Source organism: Salvelinus sp. IW2-2015, unplaced genomic scaffold (assembly GCF_002910315.2).
Source record: "Salvelinus sp. IW2-2015 unplaced genomic scaffold, ASM291031v2 Un_scaffold3585, whole genome shotgun sequence".
NCBI classification, from domain to species: domain Eukaryota; kingdom Metazoa; phylum Chordata; class Actinopteri; order Salmoniformes; family Salmonidae; genus Salvelinus; species Salvelinus sp. IW2-2015.
In genome coordinates this window covers 104796-116741 of record NW_019944863.1, presented here as the reverse complement: position 1 = coordinate 116741, position 11946 = coordinate 104796, and the positions used below count along the sequence as shown (strand labels likewise).

At 41.6% G+C, this 11946-nt stretch overlaps 1 protein-coding gene across 1 annotated transcript; it reads left to right on the top strand.

Annotated features, from left to right (window-relative positions):
* Positions 1–2758: 2758 nt before the first annotated feature.
* LOC112076118 (macrophage mannose receptor 1-like) lies at positions 2759–5094 on the top strand. The gene is made up of 4 exons (XM_070441200.1): positions 2759–3283; positions 3369–3551; positions 3670–4025; positions 4860–5094. The coding sequence occupies exons 1-4, from the start codon at positions 2773–2775 to the stop codon at positions 4893–4895; spliced, it is 1086 nt and encodes a 361-aa protein (XP_070297301.1). The 5' UTR covers positions 2759–2772; the 3' UTR covers positions 4896–5094.
* The last annotated feature ends 6852 nt before the right edge of the window (positions 5095–11946 follow it).

Sequence of the window (11946 nt, the reverse complement as noted above, 5' to 3'; positions counted from 1 at the left end):
GGGCTGTCCCTCCCCTCATAATGTTGGTTTGTTCTCCACAGGGCTGTCGTGTCCTCCTCTCATAATGTTGGTTTTTCCACACGGGCTGTCCTCCTCCTCATCAATGTTGGGTTCGCCACAGGTGGGTCCGTCCTCCCCTCCATAATGTTGGTTTGTTCTCCACAGGGCGGCTGTCTCCCCCTCATAAGTGGTTTGTTCTCCACAGGGCTGTCTGTCCTCCCTCATAATGTTGGTTTTTTCTCCACAGGGCTGTCCACTCCTCCCCTCATAATGTTGGTTTGTCCCACAGGGCTGTCTGTCCTCCCCATAATGTTGGTTTGTTCTCCACAGGGCTGTCCATCGTCCCGTCATAATGTTGGTTGTTCGTCCACAGGGCTGTCCGTCCTCCCTCATATGTTGGTTTGTTCTCCACAGGGCTGTCCATCCTCTCTCCTCATAAGTTGGTTTGTTCTCCACAGCGGCTGTCTGTCCCTCCCCTCATAATGTTGTAGTTTGTTCTCCACAGGGCTGTCTGTCCTTCTCTCATTTAACTGTTGGTTTGTTCATCCACAGGGCTGTCGTCCTTCCCTCATATATGTTCGGCTTTTGTTTTCCACAGGGCTGTCTCCTTCCCCTCACATTGTAATGGTTTGTTCTCCATCAGGGCTGTCCGTCCTCCCTCAAGCAAGATGTTGGTTGTTCTACACAGGGCCTGTCCGTCCTCTCCTCATAATGTTGATTGTGTTCTCCACGAGGGCTGTCCATCTCCTCTCATGATATGTTGGTTGTTCTCCACAGGGCTGTCCGTCCTCCCCCTCATAATGTTGGATTTCGTTCTACCACAGGGCTGTCCATCCTCCTCCTCATAATGTTGGTTTGTTCTCCAAGGGCTGTCCATCCTCCCCTCATAATGCATGGTTGTTCTCCACAGGGTCTGTGCCGTCCTCCCCTCATAATGTTGGTTGTTCTCCACGGCGTGTCCGTCCTCCCCTCATAATGTTGCGTTTGTTCTCCACAGGCTGTCCATCCTCCCCTCATAAGTTTGGTTTGTTCTCCCACAGGGCTGCTCCGTCTCCGCTCTATAATGTTGTTTGTTCTCCACAGGCTGTCCATCCGCCCCTCATCTAATGTTGGTATTGTTCTCCACAGCTTGTCTGTCCTCCTCTCATAACTGTTGGTTTGCTTTCCCACAGGGCTGTCGTCCTCCCTCATCAATGTTTGGTTTGTGTCTTCCGCGAGGGACTGTTCAGTGTCTCCTCTCATAATGGTTGGTTTGTTCTCCAACCAGGGTGTCTGTCCGTTCCCTCTCATAATGTTGGTTGTCATCCACAGGGCTGTCCGTCCTCCCCTCATATAATGTTGTTTGTTCTCCACAGGAGCTGTCTGTCCTCCTCATGAATGTTCGGTTTGGTTCTCCACAGGCTGTTCGTGTCCTCCTCATAACTTGTTGGTTTGTTCTCACAGGGCTGTTTCCATCCCCCTCCATAATGTTGGGTTTTCTCAACAGGGCTGGTCCATCCTCCCCCTCAAATGTTGGTTTGTTCTCCACAGGCTGTCCATCCTCCCCTACATAATGTTGGTTTGTTCTCCACAGGCGCGTCCGTCCTCCGCTCATAATGTTGGTTTGTTCTCCCACAGGGTCTGTCCATCCTCCTCTGCATAATGTTGGTTTGTCTCTCCACAGGGCTGTCTGTTCTCCCATCATAATGTTGGTTTGTTCCCAAGGGCTGTCCGTCCTCCCCTCATTAATGTTGGTTTTGTTCTCCGACAGGGCTGTCCGTCCTCCCTCATAATTTGTTTTTTCCTGCTCACAGGGCTGTCATGTCCTTTCCCGCTCATAAATGTTTTGGTTTGTTCTCCACCAGGGCTGTCCGTCTCCTCCCTCATAATGTCTGGTTTGTTTCTCCACAGGGGCTGATCCATCTCCTCTCATCAATGTTGGTTTGTTCTCCACAGGGCTGCTCTGTCCTCCCTCATGCCTCTCTCATCAGTTCCACTTGTGAACCAGTAAAACTGGACTGAAGCTCAAGTTAGCCAGACAGAACGTACACTGACTCTGACCAGCTCGATGGAGACGGACTCTGGAGTATAGTAGGAACAAGCTCAGAAAACACAGTAGGCAGGCTTGGCATTAACTTGAAACCAGCGCTGGATAGGGCTGTGTAACATCCAGCTGGGGTGGTCTGCTGGAGACACAGAGTTAGAGAGGGAAGGGTTTTTGGGACAAAGTAATGGTCTCAACCAAGAATAATGTAAGAGCCACGAGTTCATTGTGTGGATGCGAAATGGGTTCTCGCCATGTGGAGAACTGTTGGTAGACCCACATCCATTGTCCTGCTACGGTGAAGTTCCCCCTTTCCAAATGTCCTTCTCTTCCATACTTTCTTGTTGTCCAACTCAGTCAGGTCCCCCTGTCAGTCATCGCTTTTCATGTCCCTGTCCTCCATCTTTCTGTTTGATCAACACAGCAGTTCCTCAGATCCCTGGTCAGTCACACTTATTCATGCTGTCCTTGCCTTCTGGTCTTTCTGTTTGTCAACCAGGTCAGCTCCCCTGTCAGTCAGCCTTTTCACTGTCCCCTTCTGTCTTTCTGTTTGTCACAGTCCGCTCCCCTGTCAGTCAGCCTTTTCACGTGTCCTTTCCTGTCCCGTCGTTTCTGTTTGTCAACCAGTCAAACACCAAAGGGTTTGGATTCAGTCAACAGATTCATACTGTTATTTAAAGCGATCTTTTTATTCTACCAGTTTATTTACAGACATGTATTTGTCTGTATGAACTTGTATTTATTGGAACATGTTATTTTATATCTCATCTCTTCTTATATACCTTCTGTTCTTTCAAATAGACACAAATCTCCCTAGTAAGTACATCCTCATCACTGAAGAGAAGACTTGGAGAGAGGCTCAGCGCTACTGTCAGAAGAACCACACGGACCTGGCCAGTGTGAGGAATGAAACAGAGAAGAACACCATACAGAACATCATACAGGACACCATTCAGAAGAACTATACGGACCTGGCCAGTGTCAAGGATAAAGCAGAGAATAACACCATACAGAAGATCATACAGAAGAACTATACGGACCTGGCCAGTGTCAAGGATAAAGCAGAGAATAACACCATACAGAAGATCATACAGAAGAACTATACAGACCTGGCCAGTGTCAAGGATAAAGCAGAGAATAACACCATACAGAAGATCATACAGGACACCATACAGAAGAACTATACGGACCTGGCCGGTGACAAGGATGAAGAAAGGAGGAACATCATAGAGAAGGCCATACGGGACACCATGAAGGCAAGTTCATTTCACTTCAACTAATTTGTCTTGCACTTTGAGCACCGTGTTAAAAACATAATCAGCATTTGCAAAACATTTACAGGAAGAGGTGTGGATCGGCCTGTATAGAGATTGGAGGTGGTCCGACCAGAGTGGCTCAACCTTCAGAAACTGGAATGCAGCCGAGCCAAACGGGGCAAACGAAAAGCTCTGTGTGGAAGTTCTGTTCCCATCTGGAGAGTGGAATGATAACCCTTCTACCACCAAACATCCTTTTATCTGCTATGATGGTGAGGGGGGGATGGGGAGGTTAGATACGTATTCATAAAAAAAATGTACATTTACTTTAGAATCAACATCATTTGGTGAATATTTAGCATGAATCTCCATATCCTCCTCTTCCCCCAGATAAGCTGGTCCTGGTCTCAGAGAACAAGACGTGGTCAGAAGCCCTGTTACACTGCAGACACCTGAACATGGAGCTGGTGTCTGTCCACAACCACAGCATCCAGCACTGGGTCCAACAGGAAGCCAAGAAGGCCTCCAGTCCCTACGTCTGGCTGGGCCTGAGGTACACCTGCACCCTGAACTTCTGGTTCTGGGTCAATGGAGAAGGGTCCTGCTTCCACAACTGGGCCGACGGGGAGGGCTACAACACCAGCAAGGAGCAGTCTGGGAACACGGGGGCCATAGAGAGAGACGGGGGGAAGTGGGTCAGCCTGCCTGAACTCACAAATTCAACTTCATCTGCAGCAAGAGTGATGGTCAGATTTAATCTGTTTTTTAATCTTTTCTCTCTCTTTTTCTCTCAATTCAATTAAATGTTGTTTATTGACATGACTAACAATGTACATATTGCCAAAGCTTACTTTGATATTTACAATATTAAAATAATAAGAATCACAAATGTCAACAGGACAACAATAAACCAAGGGTCAAAATAACCATACATTGAACAATAACAATAAACATACAGTAGAGGACATGTGCAGGTTGATTGGTCTGTCAGACACTGTCCCTCAACATAGGCAGGCAGCAATGTAGTGCTCTGCCAACCCACAGCTCTCTGCGTCCTCCCCCAACAGGACGGGTAGCCTTCCTCATCAGAGAGTTCTTGAAACCTTAATAAGAGTTTCAATTTGGGAAATGACACTCTCTAATTGTTTTATATTTTTGACATTTTGTCAGGAAATGCAGCTCTGTCTCGGGTTCTGCTGTGGTGCAGTGGTTGCACAGCTTTCCTCTACAGGGAGCCAGGTTTTCCTGTGTCTACCCTTCTCAATGGCAAGGCTGTGCTCACTGAGCCTGTACTTTGTCAAGGTTTATCTAGGGTTTTGATCAGTAACCATGGTCAAATAGTTAGCCACGGTGTGCTGTCGATTTAGGGCCAGATAGCACTGCATTTTGCTTTGTGTTTGTGCTGTGTTTCCCAATAAGCAATGTGTTTTGTTTTGACTGTGTTGTAATTTGGTTTATTCTGATGATTGGATGTTCTGGTCCTGAGCTTCAGTGTGTTATAGAACAGGTTTGTGAACTCTCTGTGTCTCTCTCTCTCACTATTTCATTAATCTTTTTTTTTTTTTTTCTCTGTAATGCAGATTACTAAAACCAGACCTGATCTCTGGACCAGCTGAATCCTACAGCCCAACACATTGTTCCTGATCTCTGGACCAGCTGAATCCTACAGCCCAACACATTGTTCCTGATCTCTGGACCAGCTGAATCCTACAGCCCAACACATTGTTCCTGATTCTGGACCAGCTGAACCCTACAGCCCAACACATTGTTCCTGATATCTGGACCAGCTTAAATTATTTAATATTTTTTTATGTTTTATATCTCTTATTGAATTGATTCATTTCATACGCTTATTATTTCTTAACATATACTGGATATCTTATTACCCACATCATTACTAATTATCTTATTAACCATGTACATTACTAGTTATCGTATTACCACATCATTACTAGTTATCTTATTAACCCACATCATTACTGGTATCCTATTATCCATACTAATCGACGTTATCATATTACCCATATCCATACTATCTTATTACCCATATCATTACTGGTTATCTTATTACATACCATATCATTACTGGATATCTTATTACCCATATTCATTACTGGTTATCTTATTACCCATATCATTACTGTATCTTATTACCCATATCATTACTGGTTATCTTATTACCCATATCATTACTGGTTATCTTATTACACCATATCATTACTAGTTATCTTATTACCCAATTATTACTAGTTATCTTATTACCCATATCATTACTGGTATCTTATTACCCATATCATTACTAGTTATCTATTACCCACATCATTACTGTTTATCTTTACTACCCATATCTTATTACCCATATCGTCTATTTACCATATCATTACTGGTTATCTTATCTACACCATATCATTACTAGTTATCTTACTACCCTATCATTACTGGTTATCTTACTACCCATATCATTACTAGTTATCTTATTACCCACATCATTACTAGTTATCTTACTACCCATATCATTACTGGTTATCTTATTACCCATATCATTACTAGTTATCTTACTACCCACATCATTACTGGTTATCTTACTACCCATATCTTATTACCCATATCATATTACCCATATCATTACTGGTTATCTTATTACCCATATCATTACTAGTTATCTTATTACTCATGTCATTACTAGTTATCTTATTACACCATATCATTACTAGTTATCTTATTACCCATATCATTACTAGTTATCTTATTACACTATATCATTACTTGTTATCTTATTACTCATGTCATTACTAGTTATCTTATTACACCATATCATTACTGGTTATCTTATTACCCATATGTCACTACTTCCGCCGAAGTCGGTCCCTCTCCTTGTTCGGGCGGTGTTCGACGGTCGACGTCACCGGCCTTCTAGCCTTCGCTGATCCTCTTTTCATTTTCTATTGGTCTTGTCTTGTCTTCCATCACACCTGGTTCCAATCCCATCATTTACATGGTGTCTGTACTGGTGTGTATTTAGCCCTCTGTTCCCCCTCATGTCCTTGTCAGTGATTGTTTATTGTAGTGTATGTGTACGTCTGTACTGGTGTGTATTTAACTCTGTTTCCCCTCATGTCCTTGTCGGTGATTGGTTATTGTAGTGTATGTGTACGTCTGTACTGGTGTGCGTTGGGTTATGTTACCCATTGATTTTTATTATTATGTTTTCCGGTTGGTTTTGTAATAAACTGCACTGTTGGAAACACAGTTATTTCTCTCCTGCGTCTGACTTCTCTGCCGCCAGTTAAACACCCTCACACCATATCATTACTGGTTATCTTATGACCCATATCATTACTGGTTATCTTATTACACCATATCATTACTGGTTATCTTATTACCCATATAATTACTGGTTATCGTATTACCCATATCACTACTGGTTGTCTTATGACCCATATCATTACTGGATATCTTATTACCCATATCATTACTGGTTATCTTATTACCCATATCACTAATGGTTATCTTATTACCCATATAACTAATGGTTATCTTATTACCCATATCATTACTGGTTATCTTATTACCCATATCATTACTGGTTATCGTATTACCCATATCAAACAGAAAGAAAGGGTGAAGGACAGAGAGAGGAGAGACGACCACCACCGTCAGGGGAGAGAGAGAGGGGAGAGGAAGACGAGGTAGAGAGACCCGACTATTCCACATCAGGGCGAGGAGAGAGAGGGGAGAGGCAGAGAGGGAGAGAGCCCGACTATCCACTGCAAGGGGAGAGAGAGGGGAGAGAGGGAGAGAGAGGGGAGAGACCGACTATAACCATCAGGGGGAGAGAGAGGAGAGAGAGACCTGACTATCCACCACCGGGGGAGAGAAGAGAGGGAGAGAGAGGAGAGAGAGACCTGATATCACTGTCAGGGGGGAGAGAGAGACCCGACTACAACTGAACAGAAACTACAAACTCCCAACTGAATAGATAGGAGCATTTCAGGTTGATATATTAGAGGTTTCCCATTTAGAATGGGCCCCACATATAGAGGTTTTCATGGTAGAATGGGCCCCACATATAGAGGTTTCCATGTGGATGGGGCACTATGAGGTTTCATGTAGAATGGGCCCTCACATTCAGAGGTTACCATGAATGGCCCCACATATAGAGTTCCATGTAGAAGGGCCCAACATCAGAGGTCCATGAATGGGCCCACATATAGAGGTCATGTAGAATAGGCCCACATATAGGGTTTCCATGTAGAATAGGCCCACATATAGAGGTTTCCATGTAGAATGGGCCCCACATATAGGAGGTGTCCATGTAGAATGGGCACATATAGAGGTTTCATGTAGAATGAGCCCACATATAGAGGTTTCCAATGTAGAATGGGGCCACATATAGAGTTCCATGTAGAATGGGCCCCACATATAGAGGTTTCATGTAGAATGGGCCCCAATAGAGGTTTCCATGTAGAATGGGCCCCAGCATATAGAGGTTTCCATGTGGAATGGCCCCACATATAGAGGTTTCCATGTAAATGGGCCCCACATATAGAGGTTTCCATGTAGAATGGGCCCCACATATAGAGGTTTCCATGTAGAATGGGCCCACATATAGAGGTTTCCATGTAGAATGGCCCCACTCTACACCCATCCAGTAATGATATGGGTATAAGATAACCAGTGGTATATGGGTAATAAGAACCAGTAATGATTGGGTCATGATAACCAGTGTGATATGGGTATAAGATACCAGTAAATGATATGGGTAATAAGATATCCAGTAATGATATGGTAATAAATACCAGTATGATATGGGTAATAAGATAACAGTAATGATATGGTAATAAGATATCAGTAATGATAGGGTAATAGATAACATAATGATATGGTCATAAGATAACCAGTATGATATGGTTAATAGAACAGTAATGATATGTGTAAATAAGATACAGTAATGATATGGTAATAGAATCCATGATATTGAGTAATAAGAACCTATGATATGGGTCATAGAAACCAGTAGTGATATGGTAATAAATAACCAGAGTATGATAATGGGCTAATAAGATAACCAGTAATGATTGAGGTAATACAGATATCAGTAATGATATGGTATAAGCATACCAGTAATGATATGGGTAATAAGAACCAGTAATGATATGGGTAAAAGATATCCAGTAATGATATGGTATAATATAAGTCATAATAGATATGTCTAGATAATGTAATGATAGGTAATAAGAAGTAATATATGGGTATAATCACGTAATGATATGGGAATAAGATATACAGTAATGATATGGGTAATAAGATAACTCAGTAATGATATGGGTATAAAGATAACCAGTAGTGATATGGGTAATAAGATACCAGTTGATATGGGTAATAAGTAACAGTATGATATGGGTATAATAAACCTGTAATGATATGGTAAAGTAGAAACATAATGACTATGGGGTAATAAGATAAACCAGTAAGATATGGGTATAAGAATAACCAGTAATGAATGGGTCATAAGATAACATGGTGATATGTGTAATACGATAACAGTAGATATGGGTATAAGATCCAGTAATGGATATGGGTAATAAGATAATAGTAGTGATATGTTAAGTAAGATCAGTAATGATATGGGTATATAGATAACATTAGTATATGTAATGATAACAGTATTGATATGAGGTAATAAGATAACCATTAGTAGTATATGGTTATAGATACACAGTGGTGATATGGTCAATAAGATAACAGTGATGATAATGGGTAATAAGATAACAGTGTGATATGGGTAATAAACGAAGATATGGCTAGATAACTAGATATGGTAATAAGATAACAGTAATGAATATGTGGTATAAATACCAGTAATGATATGGTGAAAGATAACCAGTAGATGATAATGGTGAATAAGATAACAATAGATATGGTGTAATAAGATATACCAGTAATGATATGTGAATAGATACGTAATGATATGGGTCATATAGATAACCAGTAATGATATGGTGTAATAAGATAAAAGTAATGTATGGGGTGTAATACAATAACCAGTAATGATATGGGGTAATAAGATATCCAGTAATGCTATGGGTAATAAGATACCAGTAATGATATGGGTTCACTAATGATACAGTAGTGATTGGGTATAATAACAGTGTGATATGGATAATAAATAACCGTAATGATATGGGAATAAGATAACCAGTATGATATGGGTAATAAGATAACCAAGTGATATGGGTTAAGATAACAGTAATTGTATTGGGTAAAGATACCAGTAATGATATGGGTAATAAGATCACAGTAATGATATGGTAATAAGATACACAGTAATGATATTGGTCATAAAACCAGTAGTGATATGGTAATAAGATAACAGTGGTGATATGGGTAATACGATAACATATCTATATATGGGTAATAAGAAAACAGTATGATATGGTAATAAGATACCAGTAATGATATGGGTATAAGAAACCAAATGATATGGTGTGAGGGTGTTTAACTGGCGGCAGAGAAGTCAGACGCAGGAGAGAAATACTGTGTTTCAACAGTGCAGTTTATTACAAAACCAACGGAAAACATAATAATAAAAATCAATGGTAACATGTAACCAACAGCACACGCAGTAACAGACGACACAGTACACTACATATACACAATCAACCGACAAGACATGAGGGAAACGAGGTTTACGTATACCAAATGTAAATGATGGGATAGGAACCAGGTGTATGGAAGACAAGACAAACCAATGGAAAATGAAAATGGATCAGCGAGGCTAGAACCGGTTGACGTCGACCGTCGAACACCGCCGGAACAAGGGAGGGACCGACTTCGGCGGACGTCGTGACAATGGTATAAGTTAACAGTAATGAATGATAATAAATAACTAGTAATGACATGAGTAATCGAATAACTAGTGTATAAACTAGAATATATGGGTTAGAGACTATCAATGTTGGTGAAAAAGATAACTAGTATATGAATATGGATAATAAATGAAACTCAGTAATGATATGGGTAATACGATAACCAGTAATGATATGGTAATATGATGGAATAAGAAGGTAGGTAACAGTAATGATTGGGTATAAGATACAGTAATGATATGTAATAACGATAACCAGTAATGATATGGGTAGTAATGATAACTAGTATATACTGCCTGTAAAAGATTAACAGTATGATAGCTGTAGTTATCAATAATAAGAGAATATACAAAGTTTTTAAAAAATGAATCAGTTAAATGATTAATTATATAAAAGATTGAGTATCCACTCACCTTACTGCATCTAATATGAATTATCTGGAAACAATGTGTTGGGCTGAGGATTCAGGCTGTGTCCAGATATCAGGAACACTGTGTTGGCGTATGATTCAAGCTGGTCAGATTATAAGGAACATGTGTTGGGCTGTAGGAATTCAGCTGGTCCAGGATATCTAGGAACAATGTGTTGTGGCTGTAGGATTTCACTGGTCCAGATATCAGGACCAATGTGTTGGGCTGTAGGGTTAGCTGGTCCAGAGTCTAAGGAACAATGTGTTGGGCTGTAGGATTCGCTGGCCTAGATGTTTGCGAGTTCAGCGGTCAGATATCCAGAAATGTGTTGGGCTGTAGGAGTTTCAGCTGGTCCAGAGATCAGGAACACATGTGTTGGGCTGTAGGTTCAGCGGTGTCAGAATAGAACAATGTGTTGGCTGTAGGGTTCAGCTGGTCAGATATCAGAACATGTTTTGCTGTAGGTAGTGTAGTCAGACTGTGTTGGGCTGTAGAGGTTAGTGGTCCATGATAGTCAGGAACAATGTGTTGCTGTAGGTTCAGTGGTCAGAGATCAGGAACATGTTTGGGCTGTAGGGATTACGTGGTCAGATATCAGGAAACAATGTGGTTGGGCTGTAGGATTCAGCTGTCCATCGGATTAGTCCGTAGATCGTCATATCAGGAACCAATGTGTTGGGCTGTAGGATTAGTGGCCAGATTATAAGGAACAATTGTTGGGTGTAGGTTCAGCTGGTCCAGAGATCAGGAACAGATGTTTTGGGTGTAGAGTCAGCTGGTTCCAGAATCAGGACATGTGTTGGGCTGAGGATTCGCTGGTCAGATATCAGAGAACAATGTGTTGGGCTGTAGGGTCAAGTGGTCCGATATCAGGACAATGTGTGGTTGTGGATCTGGTCCAGTTTCAGAAAGGTTGTTAGGACGCTTGGTCCAGAGATCAGGAACAATTGTGTGTGGGCTTAGGTTCAGTGGTCCAGAGATCAGGAACACATGTGTTGGCTTAGGGTTCGCGGTCCCAGAACCGGAACAATGTGTTGGCTGTAGGTTCAAGCTGGTCTGGATCAGGTTGGTTTTTAGTAATCTGTACAAAGAAAAAGATAATGAAATAGTGAGAGAGAAACAAGAGTTCATAAACCTGTTCACTAACAAACCTGAAGCTCAGGACCAGAAATCAATACAGAATGAACCAAATTCACAACACAGTCACAACAAACTACATTGCTTATTGGGTAAGCACAAGCACAAACAGCAAAATGCAGTGCTATCTGGCCTAAATCGACAGCACACCGTGCCTAATATTTGACCATGGTTACTGATCAAAAAACCATAGATAAACCTTGACAAAGTACAGGCTCAAATGAGCACAGCCTTGCATTGAGAAGGTGATA